The sequence below is a fragment of the Paramisgurnus dabryanus genome, chromosome 6 (genome assembly GCF_030506205.2).
Source record: "Paramisgurnus dabryanus chromosome 6, PD_genome_1.1, whole genome shotgun sequence".
NCBI classification, from domain to species: domain Eukaryota; kingdom Metazoa; phylum Chordata; class Actinopteri; order Cypriniformes; family Cobitidae; genus Paramisgurnus; species Paramisgurnus dabryanus.
This window is the reverse complement of record NC_133342.1, coordinates 39,752,506-39,771,594: the sequence shown is the minus strand read 5'-3', so window position 1 is coordinate 39,771,594 and position 19,089 is coordinate 39,752,506. Positions and strand designations below refer to the sequence as shown.

Genomic DNA, 19,089 nt, shown 5'->3' with positions numbered 1-19,089 from the left:
ACTGGTGTGGCACCACAAGAACCCACAGGCGAGTGACAGCAAAGTACCACGAGAGCGATTCCAGTTATCACATGGAGAAATCTGCTTTGAATCGCTCTCGCGGTACTTTGACATCACCAAGAGGTCTGCTTAGCGCCAAATGAAGTCGAACCTGGAGTGTAGCTGCTCACGCGACACTGTAAACAAACAGTCCATATGGAGAAGTGAACGTGTGGAGCAGTGCTGCAACATTAAATCTGGAGAGTTAACAACGAACATGTGAGTAAACAACATTTAAATCATCAGTCCAGTTTATTACTTTATCTGGAGGTAAGGCTCCAAATGCAATAAAATAAGCCCATGATAATATATCCTGATGGTTTTAGCTGCATGTTTGCTTGTGCTTCACAGTGTTAAACTTCCTTCTCTGTGTTAATATCTACGTTCAAGATGTATATGATCTTAAACTTCTGTTTGGTTTGGGTGTCTAATATTAGGCAATATGATAATCTTGTAATAATAATTAAGTAAAAGCCTATTTTCATTTTTAGACAATGCTTGTATTATATGCAAATAAGCTTTTTATATCAATGACTACAGTTTGCAAATTCGACTTACTTCATGGTCATCTTAAATGTGTATTAATTAAAAACATTTACACCATTAAAGGGCCCATGTCACAGGACTTTTTTAAGATGTCAAATACATCTTTGGTGTCCCCAGAGCACATGTGTGAAGTTTTAGCTCAAAATACCATATAAATAATTTATTATAGCATGTTAAAATTGCCACTTTGTAGGTGTGTGCAAAAATGTGGCGTTTTGGGTGTGTCCTCTAAAATGCACAATGTGCAGATCAAGTGCAAACACTGATCACAATGATGGTGGTTTGTTGAAATTGAAACTCAATTGTTCTGTGAATTATTTTCTCTCTGCACTAAATGGCAGTGCTGTGGTTGGATTAAGGGGTTGGATTATTATAATAAGAGCTCCTTATGACATCATAAGGAGAGCCAAATTTCAACGACCTATTTTTTCATGTGCTTGTAGAGAATGGTTTACCAAAACTAAGTTACTGGGTTGATCTTTTTCAAATTTTGTAGGTTGATAGCATCACTAGGGACCCAATCATAGCACTTAAACATGGAAAAAGTCAGATTTTCATGTCATGGCCCCTTTAAATTACACATGGTAATGCTATCAATAGTTGTCAGATAATATCTATTGAAAGAGTGGATATTTTTTTCTCCTTCAATGCATGTGTTAGCCACAGATTGAAGATTGTAAACAGTTTATTTAATTTTAATTAACAGTTGAGTAACTTTTGGCTCTGAGTTAGATGTTAATTAACACTAAACCAGTCTAAAAATCAGTCCAGTTTCCCCAGCTGTAAACCCATTGGCTGTTAAAGTCTTTTTTTCTTATAATAAACTGACATGTTGATAACACATTCAGTTTATGTGTTCATGAGTACACTTTCAGAATGCTCTTAGTTACATGAAGATCCATACTGTATGCATCTGTGAGTGTGGTGGTGCTTATGGGCTAGGACGAGTGAGCATAAGGGTGAGAGGGAAAACAAAAATCTAGACTACACCACTGCAGCTAAGTCACTACATTGACATGGCAGAAGGACAGAATGCCCTTTTGTTCTGGGCACTCTTCCTTCACTCTTTCAAGTAGCCATACAAGTCTTAGCAGTGCTTGCTTCTAGTGTTCCAGTGGAGTGAGTTTTCAGCCATGGTGGCATCATTCTGCGTCCCTATCGCGCACAAATGACTGACAGACTTTTGGCCAATTTGATCTTTTGCAAATGCAATGCAATATAGGGGCCTCCCTCCACCTGTCCACAGCACACATTTTATTTCTGTGGTAAGAGGACTTAAAATGACTCGAAACTAAAATGGTAGGACTTTGGACTCGACTAGAGACTTGTTGGCTTTGACTTGTGACTCGACTCTGGACTTGCCTCATCTTTGACTCGACTTGACTTGGGATTCGAAAGCAAAGACTTGAGACTTACTTGTGACTTGCATAACAATGACTTTGTCCCACCTCTGGGTGGTACCATCAAAGGTGAATTTTTTTCTTTGATGGGTATACAATACACTGAAATATTGTACCTTTTGGGGGTAAGAAATAATTGACGACGGGCTGTTGAATTATTAGAAAAATAATGCACACCCAAGGTGGTAATGTTACACGTCGGGTTACGTCAGGTGTGCATTGTTTTTCAATAATTCAACGGCCCAAAGTCAATTATTTCACATGATATATTTAAAGGGATTCGTCCGGTTTTTGTACTTAAATCGCTATTGTGAGTAAGACGATTTCTTCCACGTCTCATCCAGCAGCTCTTTTGCTTGTTCCAAAACTTCATTTTACAGCTGTCAATGGAGGCTTGAGCCGTTGATAGCATTCTAATGCAGTTATTCATGAAGTTATTACAAAGAGAGCGGGAGCAACAGTGCTGTTACTGCCTCGGAAAATCATCTGTCATAATGGTTGTGTTAGGGGCTAATCACACCAAAAGCGGTTTAAACCCTCCTTGGAAACGCAAGGCGCGTTGCACTGCCTTTTTTTTTAAGAGCAGTGCAGTGCTGCTTTTTATATTGCTAGGCAACCACCGAGTCAGCTGTCTTGTCAATCAAATATTGAAGCGTGGGCGCTCTTTTGCTGTTAACTGTTATATTAGCAGAAACTTTAAAAAGGGGACGCTTGCTCTGACCTTGTTTGAGGGTGAGAGGTGCACAAACACGCAGCAGAGAGTGAGTGAGTGTAGTCCGGTTCTTCAAAGCAACTGTAAACTTCCCTCACCACAACGTAAGGCCCGCCTCTCCCCTCATTCGATTGGACAATGGAAAGACGCGAATGACGTCGGGCGCTTCTCTGCTCTCAGCGTTCCTTCAAAGGCGCGTGCTGCGGCCGGCGGCAAAAAACGCAAGGTGCTCGGCAAATGCTCCCTGCCTATAGAATATCATTCAAAAAGGCGCCTGCACCTGCCATAAACGCTTTTGGTGTGATCAGTCCCTTAGTCCTTTATTACAGTTAACTATGCGAAGTGATATGTAATTGTAATGCGGTCAAGAGAGCTGCCTGCAACTATGTTTGCCATGCGTTTCCCAGAAAATAATTGCACACCTAAGAATGTTCATCAGATTCAAGCATTCAACAGGACCTATTGTATACCTTAAAGGGCCATTTCATCTGTAGAAACATTCATCTTTATTGAAAGTTGATCATATTTGTAGTCAAAATGTAACATGAATTTAGAATTTTGTGCCTATTTTACAGAGAAAAGACAGAACGTGACTTTTGGGAACATTTGTATGGAAAACTACAACTCCCACAATGCAACACTATGCACAGCTCTGCAAGCCACTCCTATTAATTGGAACACCGCTCAGATATGCTATAATGTACATAAATGCCACGTTAGTAAAACAAAGAATATAGAAACACTCACTTTATAGTCAGATGTCCGTTTATCCCTCCAGGCTTTGGCTGTTCCTCACCACACCATAGAGTGCAGATTAGTATCGCAAAGTTAGATTAGAGCATCACGCTTGCGAAATCACCCTCTTCCATATTATATCGATTACCTTCCGCTATTATTGTAACATGAAGTTTGGCTCGCTCCACAACGTCTGTTAGCTTAGCCTAGCAGAAAGATGGTGGCTGATCATTTCTTTTTGTGGATGTTCGTGTTTTCGCAAGTCCCACCCACTGATCTGTAATAGGTGTTTAACGTGAGTGTGTCCCACCCATAGCCCTACCATGGAAAAATGAGGAATGAGTGTCTGTAGTCTTTGACCCTCGACAAAAGTACAGCAGTTCCTTTTTTCAACGACGCAAAATGACAATTTTTACATCATTGAAAGAAGGAAGTGCAACACTGAAATCTGTATTTCTCCAGTCACAGGGGAAACTGAGGGGGAATGATGCACGACCATTCAAAAACATGACTGGGGTTCTAACGATACAAAGGATGTCACGCGTTACCAGACACAGGAGACGAGAATTACTAATTTAACAATTTTACACAATATGTCCTGGGGTATAATATTGTACCCCAAAATGTACAACATGTCAATGTGTTGTATACCCATAAAGGTACAAAAAGGTACCTGCAGGGACAGAAAAGGCAGTTTTTTCGTGCAAGTCATACAATCATAATAATGTTTCCAATGTTTCCAAGCTGTAACGTGTAAAGTAATTCTATTTTATATTTCTCAGGTGTTCAGAAGGATGCTAATATAGACTATGATGATGTTGAGGTAAGATTCATATAATTTCTTGTACTGTCAGAATTGTTTTTCAAAAAGTGCTCCCTATATAGCCATCACAGGGGTGGTACCCTTTCAAAAAGTACACATCACACCAAAAAAGTTCATATCAGTACCTCAGAGGTACACATTGGTAACCATAGAGTGCAGATTAGTACCGCAAAGTTACATATTGGTGCCAAATGTATACATATCTGTACCTAAATGGTAGATATTAGGACTTTTTTAAACTCCAGTGACAGCTTGGGATTATTTTCTTCTGACAGCTAACATTAGATAATACACACTGTCATGGTCTCTAAATTTGTACATTTCAAAATTAAAATGTTTCAGTGTTACAGATAAAGTGTTTGTTGCTTGTTTCCAGTAGTGTCATTAAATATCTACTAATATTATTAAACATTATTTTACTAAACAGTAATGCATCATCACTCTTCAGTAATACACTAACATCTGTTTTATTTTATTTGTTGTAAGACCCACATTCATAAGATGACAGAAGATATCTGGACCACTGTTACATACAATACAGTAGATCAACGTCACAAACCTTAATGTGTTCATCATGACTGTTGATAAAGATCAGACTGAAGTAAACCAAAAGCTTTTTTGGTTTCACGCCCTCTTTCTGGAACAGCTCACAAACACAACTTCAACTTCAGGACTTCAATACTTACATAGAAATTAAAAAAATTATAAATATTAATGGCTTGTCATTTCTCTTTGCTGTCATTCTTATAAAGCAAAACTAAGTCAATCTATAAGCCAGTTCAATATATGTTTAACAACTGCAGTTTTTAGTGTTCGTTTGATATAGAAAGTTTATTACAAGTCACATACAGTAGTACACTAAGAGATGTGTAAATTTAACAGTGTTTTGTGTTATCCTATTTAACACATTATGTTTCATTTTGTGTTGATTTTGAGTTAAAATAAATAGAAGGGACAACACAAGATGTGTTAAAACAACACAAAGTGTGTTGTTACAAAAATAACACAGAGATGTGTTAAGTTAGGACAACACACTAGATGTGTTGTCCTTAACTAGACACAAGATGTGTTATTTTAACACATTCGTTTTAAGAGTGTAATGTTGTTAAAGGAAATGTTGATCTGTTTCATTCCCACCTGTTTTTGCATTAACAAAGTTGTTGTTGTTAATTTTTGTCTTTAGATTTAAAGTTCTGCTTGCACTTTTGAGTTTTAATAAATCATTTGCAGTAAAGTGTAATCATTTGTTTAAAATCTTATATTGTAATCTCTGCATTTGCTCTGACATAGATATTAACTTCTGGGCCAAATCCTGTGTGATGGAGATCCATTCTTGCCTTGAGATGATCACAATTTGTGCATTTCTGCTTGCCTTTAAAACTTATGAAATGTTTAATTGCATCAGTATACCATAACATGTGAAAATAGCATACTATCCAACACAAAATGTATATAGCCCAGCATATTAATTTAGGCATCGTTTATTAACACTAAGTGATATTTTCTTAGCAACAGATGCTACATGTAATAAGGGAGAAGAGTGAGGTCAACAAAAGGCGGATACGAAACATCGACATCCCGCCAAAAGTCAGTCCCACGAGCCATACACACTAATCCCTGCACTACTGAAGCTGTTGATGTCTTTTTTAAATGTTACTGCTCCAAACAGACATCAGGGGCATAACTATCGGTAAGCAGGGTAAGCGGTGCTTATGGGCCCTGACCAATCAGGAGCCCGCCCAACTGGAAGATTTTGATTGACAGTCAGGGGGCCCTATCGCATATTCATCACTATCCTCTGTTTCCGGGTTTTCTCACAGGTTTTTAATGCTTGGCAACGTGCAAACTGTGTGGTTACATCGCCCAATGAAATCACCGCTAGCGATAGAGCCTAATCAATCAGAGCCCAGAGTTTCTGTGCACGTTTGAAATCGGCTGGTTTGTATCTTTTGGTTTCTCAACACAAACAAGAAACAATAACGTTTTAAAAACTCAAACACTACACCAGACACCTGAAGCAAAGCACAAAAGTGCAGCAGTAAGTAAACAGATGATTTTAACCCGTATGGATCGATCTTTCTGCGTATGTAATGATTGAGCTGTGTTTTTGTGAATAAAGATGATTTTCGAGTTTCAAATGGCCAGTATTTTGTTATTCTTGAACCCATAGACTTGGTGTCGTTTTAAAGTTTTTTTCAAGCTCTTTCTTTCTGAACAACTAGTTTTAGCATTTGACCATGTTCAAAATTTTGTCACATACCTACATCATGCCATCCAGAACTGAAGCCCGGAAAATGCCGCTATTAATTTTAATGTGGTAATAATGTAACGCTATAGCCTATAATGTGAGTGAGCATCTTTTTTATGCATTTAGACCTAGACGTATTTGTGTGTACGAGCAGTGTTTTTTCATATATTATGGTGCGCCGTCACCAGTGTTTTGTTTTTGTTGTGGTGCACGTAGTCTATTTCTGATTTTGTCAGTCATCTCATCTCTTATGCTGTGTCTCTATGATCCTATCCTGTCCTATTCATTGTAGCCTGCTTGTGGACATTGCGTCATCACGTGCTGTAATAGAGGGCCCACCTTGATAATCCTGCTTAGGGGCCCGGTGTTGGCTCGTTGCGCTACTGACAGACATTGACAATAAGGGACCATATTTGCACTTAGTGTAAATAGACACTCAGATTATTTATGTCAGTTTTTGCTTATCTTATTCAAACATAAAGCACAACATAAGAGCATGACACAATCGCTCACAAAGCCAATAGGGCTTCACATTTCAAGCTGACGCAATATAATCTGTTTCATGTTATGATAGCAAGAGAAGTGGAAACAGTCATCAACAGAAAAAAGAAAATTAATATTTTTATTATTATTTAAAATATGGTTGTTGCCCATAAATAACATAATGACACCACTAGGCATAGCATCAAATACAATGGCATAATGTTTTGGAGTAACAGAAATATTAAAACAAGAGAGAGATTCTTGGTAAGTAAACATCTTGATTAAATAATTGATTAAACCAACTGATCCCATTCCTAAACCAGTTTAAAAAATGGGACGTTTGTTTATAACAAATATTTTTATTTTTCCAAATAAACTAATCTTTTCTTCATCAAAAAATAGAAAGAGCAACAGGGATTTTTTATTTTATTTATTTATTTATTAACATTTATTAGAGGATCAACCCCATGAGATCCAACATCTCATTTTCATGGGGGTCCTAGGAATTTATCAATGCAGAAATTTCATAGCAATAGAAAATTCAAACCTCGCAATTAAGAAAAAACATGTTTCAGGATAACACACCAAATGCTATATGATTTTCTCAAGTAATTTCTCAAACAATTGATTTTGAAAGTATTATTTAAGATTGCAAATCAACAAAATTGGATACAACATTTTGACATAATGGTGCAGGTTCCCAGTCAGGGTTTAAGACTAGTCCCAGACTAAAATGTATGTTTGAGCTGCCTTCATTTAAAAACATCTTGCACTGACATATCTTAACATACATCACTGTTATGGCACTTTTCCATTGCACAGTACCCCACGGTTTGGTTTGGGTCCGGTCGGGTCAGCTCACCTCACTTTGGCGGGGTTAGCTTTTCCATCAATTCGAGTTTAGTAATACTTCAGAGTGGGAGGGATTATAGGCGTGTCGTTATATTTGCGCTGCCTACTGCTGTGACATCATACAAGTGAGAGCGTTGTTGTACATTCACATACATATTTCTCTGTTTGCACATCGCGTTTATCACTTCCTCTGTCTCATATGACAGTTTCTGTTCTGTTCAAAGCTCCCAAAAGTAGGCTGACCCGACCCAAACTAAACCAAACCATGGGTTCTATGCAATGGAAAAGCGCCATTATTATTATTTTGTCTCAAGATGCACACCAGTATTGTTTTTTGTAAGGTTTGTTTGTAAAAACTACTTAAATATAACTATAACTAAGGCCTGTATTAAACCCTGTGCTGGAAACTGCCCCATAATGTTTTAAAATGACACAATGTTTAGAATAACACAAAACAATATGTTAATAATTAACACAGATTACAGTTCAGCACAGTCAGACAAAATATAAAGAGCTCAGATGCAAAAGCCACTAAATTCCACCTCCATCAAAAATGAAATAATGATATTGACAGAATGCTCTCAGTCAGCACATATTATATGTTAGTCAAATACTTTCACCTCAAATCTGCTTAATCCCGGCCTCAAACCATTCAGAAATACCATGCTGCTGGCAGAATGATTTTTCAGTAAAGTCCTTTATGGTAGAAGGATTAAATAAGAGACGGCGTGGTGTAAGACATAAAGGTGCAAGTTTTTTATACTAATTGTTTAGAGAATAATTACTAACTGAATACTTGATGCTAAATAAATTGTAAAGAGATTTATGGAGTAAGCATGTGCTGCTAAAAGATGTGTTTTCTGCATTTAACATTTTGTATCAACTTAACTTGAAATGTACTAGATTCTTGTTCAAGAGCAAAACCATCAATGAATGAAATATATGTACATTTCTGTATATTCTTTGTTTTTAAAGGTTAAATGTTATATTTTTGCAACTGAACAACTGCTGTATAATCTCCATAAAAGCCAGCTGTTGTTTCAGTTTGATCTCACGGTTGGATGAAGATCGTGCTGGTTTCTCCTGTTGCATCTTGTGCCTGAAAGAGGATATTATAAAAGAGTTTGGTATTTAGAAAATCACTTCCTAAAGTGCTTATAGCCGATAAGTTATTTGAAAGAAAATGTCCCAGCCTATAAGCGTATAAAAGCAACAAAACTGAAAATAATGTGCAAGTAAACATTTGTGACACTGCAACACAAGACTCATGTTTTATGAGTTTTATGGTAAACCGCTCTCTATACATATATTGTGTTTTATGTATATTTGAGTTTTAATAGGTTTTACATATTATAGTCTTAGACATTTTATCTCTTACTTTTTATTTGTGTGTATGTCTTTTATTTTATATGGTCTACCTGTCATTTGAGTAATCACTTGACAGGAAATAGAAAGTGACAGAATAAAAGGAGGCAGCAAAGAGCACAATGGGTGCATCCCAATTCAGGGACTGCAGCCTTCCAAGGCCATATTTGGAGACAAATTACATCACCGGGCTGCAAGGAAGGCAGTCCGAATTCGTCACACAAGCGGGTGTATCCCAATTCAGGGTCTGGATCCTTTTAAGCCAGCAGACTTTGAAGGCAAAGAAGCGAATTGAAATGAGATGGTCTAGCCTACGTCTAGTTGCGTCACTTGCTGTTCCCTCATACTCCGCTTGTCAGCAGAACACAACAGCTGAGACCTATCAGACTCTTAAAATTACATATGGGGGCAGATATTTTTTTGTTTTATTTTAGAAAATATAACACATTGATGCAGATTAAATTATTTGCCCTGTGACAGCTTTTGACCCTTTATTTTTTTGACAGTGTAGAGGCATCAGAATCGCTTTTACTTTCATTTCAGTCACTTTCAGCTTGTACACACAGTAAATCAAAACAATGACAATGTATGAAATAGCCCCCTTACCCTCATTCACTATTCCTTACATTAGTTCACTAATATAGTTCACTTAAATAAGTAAATGAAAACGAGTGAGTGAATTTGGACACTTGATTTTGCCAGAATCTTCCACTGAGACGAGAGGATTTATTCAGAGCGAGCCTCAGTGGACGACACTTATCATAAACCTTCAAAGAGGTTTATGATAAAAGAGACCCTCATGTTTTCCAGATACTCGCTTAATCTCATGTTTAATCAGAGTTAAGTGTTAGTGTTAAATTAGTGTTTTGTGAGTATTTTGTCAACGTTTCTTTTATCATAAACCCTTTCGCTGTGTGTGCAGCAGACACAAATTTTGAAATGACACATGATGCACATACAGTATGTTTATGCAACAAACACATATTTTGTCATGACAAGCAACACACATGACACCACAAACACGTATTTTAAATTCACGCCACCACGGCAGCCACTGCTAACAAGGTCAAGCAAGGTCTGCAATCATTGTGTTGTACTCAAGTATTGTTGTTATTATTGTATTGTTGTCAAGTTTATATATTATATTATATTTTACATTTTAATCAAGTTTATAGTCATGTAATTGGTAGTGAATGCTTTAATGGTAAAATCTTTAATGTACCTTAAAGTGTCTCTTCCTGCAGCGGGACAAAAACACAAACCCCACCACCACTGCCACCACCAACACCACCACTATACAGACCACCATCCAGATGGGAGTAATGAAATTGTTTGGTTGATGTAGATTCTCTGGATGAACTGTAACACAGTAAATTCAAACTAAAATCACTAAAACTGCTAATAAACCTCACTATCTGTGAGATCCTGCTAGATTCAACAGATTTCTGCTATTGTTGCATCTTTATTAAAAGCATTGTGCTGTGTGTGTGTATATGTGTGTGTTGTCTAGGAGGAAACTTCTACCTTTACAAAGCTGTGTAATGTCTATCATGTCTGTTTCCCAGCTGACAGGGTTGCTATGGTTACAGATGATGGTTTCATTACTACAGATCAGGATGAGAGTGAACTTCTCATGTGATGTCACTTCCTCTGGAGAGCAGCTGTCATTATTATAAGTGGAGTGAAGTGTAAGGTCATGAGCTCTACATGTGAAGTTTACAGTACAGGAGTCACTGCTCGGGTAAGAGATGACAGTCAGCTCAGGAGTCTTCACTGGATCTGAAACACACATGAAAGAATATAAACCCACAAAGATACACAACACAGTATGAACTAACGAACTGCAGAAAGATCAACCTTTTCTATCCAGTTATAGTTATAGAAATACCAGCTTGACCTCATGATAATTCATAAGTATTTTATGAGTTGGCTAATTCATACGTAATGAATCATACAAAAACAATGAGAATACCCAACCCACAAAGTCACAGGGGCAAAAGCAAAGTGTACAAAAATGTACAAATGTGGTCCAAATTAGCCACCTTGTAAAATATGAATTGCCATGAAACAGTATTGGAAATACACTGTTTAACCTGTAGCATACTGTTATAATTTAGAAATCAGGCTTTGATGGGAAAAAAGTAGTAAGAAGTGAAGCTATATTTTTGTATGTAGTGTAGTACAAATTATTGTAGTAGACAACATTACTCTGTGACAATCATTAAACCTCATTAAATAAATTAAAGCTGAAGTTTAAACATCACCACACAACAAATAACCAACAGTGATGATAAAAACAACAATATTAGCATAAATGAAGGCTTGTATTGTATTGTTTTGTATTGCATTGGATTCATGGTGCTCAATTCTAAATGCTGTGAGACTGCAAACCCCTAACAAATCTACATTTCATGTCATTAATCAGCTCTCACCTATAACAGAGACTCTGTGTTCAGCAACATCTCTATTTATTTTTCCAGTTGTTTTAGCTGTATAAACTCCACTGTCTGTCTTCTTCATGTTCTTCAGTGTAAGAGAGAAACTTTCAGTATTAAAATCCACTCTGTCCTCGTAGTCATGGTAAACTTTAACTGCTTTAAATTGAATATAATATTTCACTATAGTGTCTGATTTTTCATTCTGCCAGAATATCTCCTCAAACTGATCAGGTAGTTTATCTCTCTGTATATTCAGTTCAAGAGAAGCTCCTGTCTCCACAAACACAGTGTCTTCAGTACTGAACCCTGTGGTGAGAAAGAAACACAGATTAGTAGTTGCTGGTTTTAACACCACTTAACTTCAATAACATTTAGGGGCTGTTTCCTGGACAGGGTTTAGATGAATCTATGACTAGGCCTAAATTATATAAGGACATTTAAGTAGGTTATACAAACATACATTAATAAAAACCATGCTGGTGTGCATCTTGAGACAAGACACTAATATATGTCATTGCAAATTAAGGCAGCTCAAACATGCAGTTTAGTCTGGGACTAGGCTAAATTTATTTAAAAAAGCAATTCATCTTGCTGTTTTAATTGACTATTATAAATAACATGTGGAGCCTGACAGGTAAATGTAACATTTAACAACTTAGAAGGTTACATTACAGTCAGGGCCAAATTATCCATAGACGGGATTGGGCGAGTGCCCTGGGGCACCAGGCAATAGGGGGGCACCAAGGGCTCCAGACCAAATTAAGTTTTTGACACAGCGCGAGCACTTTGTTTTACAAGTACCCGGGCATGTGTGAGCACCCATGACAAAAAATGCAATGGGCGATCGGGTTTTTAGTGCTCATTTGCATGACACGTCAATTGTTTTATGTCAACATGTGTTCGATTGAATCTACCGATTGGTCGACACAGCCCGGGTAAATTCAACACATCTCACTCAGAACCCCACAAGACGCGCCGCACGGGTTTAATTAGAAGACAGAGAGAGAGCTGGAGAAGTTCTAGCCTAGTCGAGGGCTGGACCTCAGTAATTTTCTAAAGCTCGTCTTGACTCAACACTTAGCGCTCACTTGGCTTCCTGAGGTGCCGCACAGACCGATCGACATGTGACATCTTAGCACCGCCATTGCGATTCGACAGTAAATGGCTCAGTATGCTTTCAAATTCATCTCATGGTAGTGTGATGTCACAAGCCAACTAGTCTGTGCTGCGCCGCATTAAAGGCGGGGTGCATGATTTTAAAAAACACTTTGGAAAAGGGAGTCGGGCCAAGTACCAAAACATACTTGTAGCCAATCAGCAGTAAGGGGCGTGTCTACTAACCAACATCGTTGCCCATACAGTAGGTGATTTCAAATGTCAACATTGGCTTTCAGAGATCATGCATCCCGCCTTCAAATCAGATAAGGTCAAAATGACTTCAAGCTGACCAATCAAATTAAACCAGGCAAACAGTGGTGCTACTCCAAGGAGGACAGGTACGCAATACATCAATTAGTGGAAGTGCAAGAAAGTTATCAGATATACAATAAACGGACAAATTTACATAACATTTGTAAAATTAGCTGTCTTAGTGAGTATCGTCTTAACCGAGTGTAAACATTTGATTGCATTCAGTCTTAAAGATTAATAAACAGTACTTGTTGAAGTCATTGAAGTTAAATTTTTAAACAACAAAAAAGAGAAAATCACTCACTGGTCCTGACTCTGACTTCTGTAACCTCGTTAAAAAAGATTAATTCATTCGTTTACTTTTAAATAAATTACTTTTTTGCCAACAATCCTTAGTGTTGAGCTCTGCTATTTGAATTGAGTTTATGGGATATTGATTTCCTGAACCATTTATGTTACTGCAGTTAACATGAGATCTTTTGCTTTATTAACAGACAGTAAATCAGATGTCAGAAGTTTAAAATTCACCCTTGCGTTATGTTTATATCTTACAGTTAGTATAATGCATGCAGGGCAAGAGGAATATTTATCTAATTTTGGGTAATGTGAAGTAATAAGCAATTATAGATTTATTCATGCTTTTTTTAAGAATTACATGTTGTTTTCATTCATGGACTATGGACCCAAAGTAGCCTTGGCCACATTCTAGTTCTGCCACAGCATTACTGATGTTTTATTTAGTGTATAATGAGTGTGTGCATATTGTGAATGTAATTAATGTAATTAATAAACTAATTCTTGGTAGCATTCTGTTAATTCATTTAAATTATTCTATAGGCGGTTAGCCTATGTTTACTTTACTGACACAGCCCAGTGTGCCCAAGATGGTAAAATAGTTATTACAATGTATTCCTAATGACCAACACAAGTCTTCTGCATACTGAGATGGTTTGAAATCTACACTGTAAAAAATTCAATAGAAATGACAGTATTACTGCTGGTTGCCAGTAACTTACTGTAGATTTAAATTTATGTTATTTACCTGCAGCAGTTTGTTTAAATTTAAATGAACACGAAACATTAGCAAGTCCTTATCTTTACAGAATAAAACTTAAATAACAGCCTCAAGCAAAGCATTCTGGGGAAAAAAATCTGAAGGAAAAAAAACAGGAAAAGGGTGATGAGGAAATCTGGTTCCTGCTTGAGGCATGAGGCTGTTATTTTATAGTTATATTCTGTAAAGACAAAGGTTATTGTTTAATGTTCATTTAACTTTGAACAAACTGTTGCAGGTAAATAACATAAATTTAAATTTACAATAAGTTACTGGCAAACAGCTGCCAGTAACACGTAATTTCTACCGATTTTTTTTCAGTGTAGCCTACTATATTTATTTGTTTCTTTAAGACTTTATTTGCTGTGGTGCCTGCCCTAGAAAAATACATGTACCTCGGCATGGCCGGACTTACCATTGGGCTTGATTGGGCTTGAGCCCAGGGGCCCCGGCCAATAGGGGCCTCCGTGCTTGCTTGCGTTCGTTTGATTTGTTCAGTCGTTTTCATTTTTTATTTTACAGCCTATTGGTTGGTGCTGCATTTAATTCGTTAATATATATATGTCAGTCATCTTGGTGCTGAATATGACGCGTTTACTGCTTTTGAAACCCATAGATGCTATAGCACAACGCGAAATGGGAGTCATGAATGAGCTTTACATGTAACGAGAAAGAGCAACGCGAAAATGAAGCGCTCAGTATGAAAAAGATTACTAGAGAAGGCTATGGTCTTGTAACTCTGTTTTTTCTTGTTTGTTTGTAATCTAACGTGATCAGTGGCGGAGCCAGAGGGGTGTCCAGGGTGGCACTGGACACCCTTGACAGGTCACTGGCCACCCCGTGTGCCACCCCAAATTTAATGCGCTACTTTCACTTAATCCCTATGTTTATTTTCGACATGCGGCAGCGCAGCACATTGTTAAAAACATTATGAATATTAACCCTCCCTGCGGTCGCGGCACAAACTCTTTATTTTTCAATCACTGCGCAAAGAGACTTGGATTACTCTGCTGATTTTGGACATGCAGATATAATTTATACATCATTTAAAACGTTAAGGTGTCATTTTTTGTAATTCTATAAAAGCTGAATGTTGTGCTTTTCACAAAATTAAGAAAATATACATACTGCGCGTTCTGTTATCTCTCCATCGTGATGTCTTTTCAAAAACACGTCAGAAAAATTACTGTAACTTAACGAATACTTTTCATACCATCAGAAGATAAATGTCATGTCTACATAATTGGAATCTCTTTAAAAAGATGTAAGTGCAGTCGTACTTCACTAATGCTAATACTACATGATTTCACCGTATGCTGGAAGTGTGGTAATTTTCTTGTGGACTGAATAAAGTCTAAGATTACCAATTCTTTTTACAACAAAACCCAGCACCATGTTTTCTTTCTTGACGTGATCTTTATAGGCTACTGTATGATTGTTAATTCGACTGGATTGCCACATTGAACTTGAAAGAGCGTTGCGCATATCTGATAGAGCGCGTGCACAGCAAGAGCTTAAACGCCTTCATGCTCGCAACTTCGCGTCTTTTTGGCTTAAACGGACAAATGCTCATATGTCAAAATAGCTGTCTTGGTGATTTTCATACTAAACATTTGGTTACTGTACGTCTTAAACGAATAAACATTGTATTGCATTCGGTTTTAGCCTAACCTGTTGAAGTCTCTCTGTCATTAAAGTGAATTAAATATCAAAAGAAAAAAGAAAACTTTTGCATCTTCTGTATCTTCGTAAATAAACATCCTTGTGTAGAGCTCTGCTATTTGAAGTAAGTTTAAGGTTTATCATGGAGTTTAGATTTCCTGATCTTTTGCTTCATTAACGGGATAGTTCACAAAATGAAAATAATTTTTACATCCTTATGTTGTTCTTAACCTGTACGAATTTCTTATTTCTGATGAACACAAAAGAAGATATTTTGATAAATGATGGTGTGCACAGAGCTGTTAACCATTGACTTCCATAGTAGGAATAAAAACAACATGATGGAATTCAATGGATATACCATTAATTGTGTGCTTACCATCATTTATCAAAATATCTTCTTTTGTATTTATTAAAATAAAATACAGGTTTAGAACAACATAAGGGTGAGTAAATGATGACAGAATTTTCATTTTTGGGTGAATCCCTTTTACAGACAGTAAATCAGATGTAAGAAATACAGTAGAAAGATTTTATTTAGATTGATTATGTTTACATCTAATGCGATCAAAAGATTAATTTCTTTCTTGATACATGGTTACACGTCATTTTCTTTTATGGACTATGGACCCCCTAAAGTAGCTTTGGCCACCCCCTGGCCACCCCATTAAAAAAATTCTAGTTCCGCCACTGAACGTGATACGCCGGTATACACAGTATACCCACTAGGAATGGTCAAGGACTTCCGTATACCCATTTAAAAAAGCGTGAGGATACTTAACAGTGTTTGACAAACCTTTGACACTTTCATTCATAAATTGACATCTGAATAACTCACCATTCGCATGCTCCACTTGCTACTTTGGCGGGTTGAACCTCATATGCAGTCGGCTATTTGGTATTTGGTGTATTTGACTTCATGCGGCACTGCGCGATCTGATCATTATATGAAATCAAATTATCACGGCGCAAAAGTGACTGTAAAGCAGACAGGTGTATTCATCACCAAGCAGTCTGCGTAGCGCCAAATGAAATCCAATCTGCTCGCAGTTTGCAGCTCACACGACACTGTAACCATAGTTTTCGAAGCATAGCTACGAAACATAACAAAATCCGGAGAGTTAACAACGCACATATGATTATGTCAACATTTAAATCATCAGTCCAGTTTATTACTTCATCTGGAGGTGAGGATGCACTAAATTATGGCCATGTTGATGTCCTGATGGTTTTTGATATAATCCAGTAGCTAGCCTACCTGCAGTTTCTCTTTCAGCATGTTTGCTTGTGCTTAACAGAATCACAGTTTAAACTTCTGAAAAGTGTTCATTTTTATATCTACGTTCAAGGTTTTAATGTATTACGTTCATATCAGACGCAAAAATTAATTAATGATCATCTTCTCCACTTTGGATTTTGGTTTCTAATATTACATGATGGTCTTGTTATAATTATTAAATAACATCCTAAAATCTTTTGTTTTTCATTGTTAAACAATGCACCACTTGTAGGCTATATGCAAAAAATACACTTGTTGATTATGTTTATAACGTTATATGGTGTGTAATAAGGTGAATGTTTATCAAGACATATCATTCTTTTCTTAAGCTAAGTCTAACACAATGATTTTAAATGTTGTTATGGGGTATTTTTTAATGTGCAGGATTAATGTGGATTTGTGACATCCCTAAAAATACATGATTTAATTTTACAGTGGGCTTATGTTCTGCTTTAGAGATATAGTGGCAGTTTCCTAGTCAGGTTTTATCCTAGTCCAAGCCTAAAATGCATGTTTGATCTGTCTTAATTTAAACACATCTTGCACTGATAAATCTTAACATATTTCATTGCCATTGTTTTGCCTCTCAAGTCGCACACCAGTAATGTTTTTTGTAAGGTTTGTTTGTAAAAACTACTTGAATGCCCTAATATAACCTAGCAATAGGCCTAGTGCTGGATTAATCTAAACCCTGTCGGGAAACTTCCCTAAAATGTAGTTCTATGATATTTTTTATTTTACGTTGTTTACTGTCTGTGCACTCTCAGAAGATAATTTACACAAGCTGTCACTGGGGTGGTACCCTTTGAAAGTACACCTTTGTACCTAAATATAATGGGTACAAATGTACCTATATCTGTACCTAAATGGTAAACATTAGGACCCATTTAAAGGGTACCGTCCCAGTGACAGCTTTTGTACCTTTTGTTCTGAGAGTGTAGGGCCCAAAATTTATTCAAGCCCAGGGGCCTCCACCCTGGTAAGTCCTGCCCTGTACCTCGGTATTGATAAAATCGTGCCTACGGCCCTGGGTGAGACAGTAAGGGTTTGGGAAAATAAACTGTATGTATTATAAAACTTCATGACCATCTGGTAAAACAGAACACAGAATGGCATGAATCCAAGTCGCGATGTAACATTTGTTTATTGAAAAATAAGTATTGTATTGTAAATGTTGTTTTTAATTATTTGCTGGTACCTTATAAACTGCGATGTAGTTGCCACAGTGTGTTCATAACGTAATACATTTCTCATTACATTATGTAAAAAAATTACATTGATAAACAAATGTATAACATGAGTCTAAAGATTTTATTACGTTTTGATAAAATTATTACATTATCAACAATTAGTTGTACAGTTTATTACCTGGGATGAAGATAAGAAGTATGAAGGAAGCTAAATAATGACATGCTTCCATTGTTAAAGAATGAAAATATTTGTATCTGTGAAATGGCGAGATGTTGCTGGCTGCAGTCCATGAGCTGGAGCTCCACTCTCGAACAGAAAGATGTCACCTTCACTCCATACTTTGAACTTTCCTTTAAGATCAAATATCAGGTACACGGAGAGATATCCGCTGTGGATTGTTAACAAGAGGTCGTTTCTCAATATGTGTTCTTGTCTGTAGGCTGCAGTACTTTATTTTTTTTAGTCGCGCCCAAAGTACTGTTCCAAATCCAAGTTCACATCAAGCCAAGTTCGCATAACATCCCCGGATGTGATCTTGATCCGCCCAGTTTTTCGAGGATGCATAATAAGGAGGGCTGTTTCTCAATACCAATAACGCCAACTTCGGACTGTGTCTTCGTTCGGACTTGCAAGTTCAGACTCAGAACGGGACGGGAGGACACGCGTCTGGTGGGTCTGATTATATTTCCTGGAACAGCACTTCATCAATGCAGCTATGGCTTTATTTTTACAGTAAAACGAATATAAAATGCATACGCTGCTTAATGTATTTACTACAAAATTAAATATACATATAATACAAAACATTTATACTTAAAAACTTTTGTACAACATTAAATAAAATCCAGTTAA

The 19,089-nt window shown here is 36.9% G+C and overlaps 1 protein-coding gene across 1 annotated transcript; it reads right to left on the bottom strand.

Annotated features, from left to right (window-relative positions):
* Window positions 1-7,098: 7,098 nt before the first annotated feature.
* On the bottom strand, window positions 7,099-18,851 carry LOC135767140 (CD48 antigen-like). The gene is made up of 5 exons (XM_065276770.2): window positions 18,415-18,851; window positions 11,636-11,947; window positions 10,728-10,982; window positions 10,426-10,562; window positions 7,099-8,937 (listed from the first exon to the last, which is right to left on the bottom strand). Exons 1-5 carry the CDS (start codon window positions 18,464-18,466, stop codon window positions 8,890-8,892), a joined length of 804 nt encoding a protein of 267 aa, XP_065132842.1. The 5' UTR covers window positions 18,467-18,851; the 3' UTR covers window positions 7,099-8,889.
* Between the last annotated feature and the right edge of the window lie 238 nt (window positions 18,852-19,089).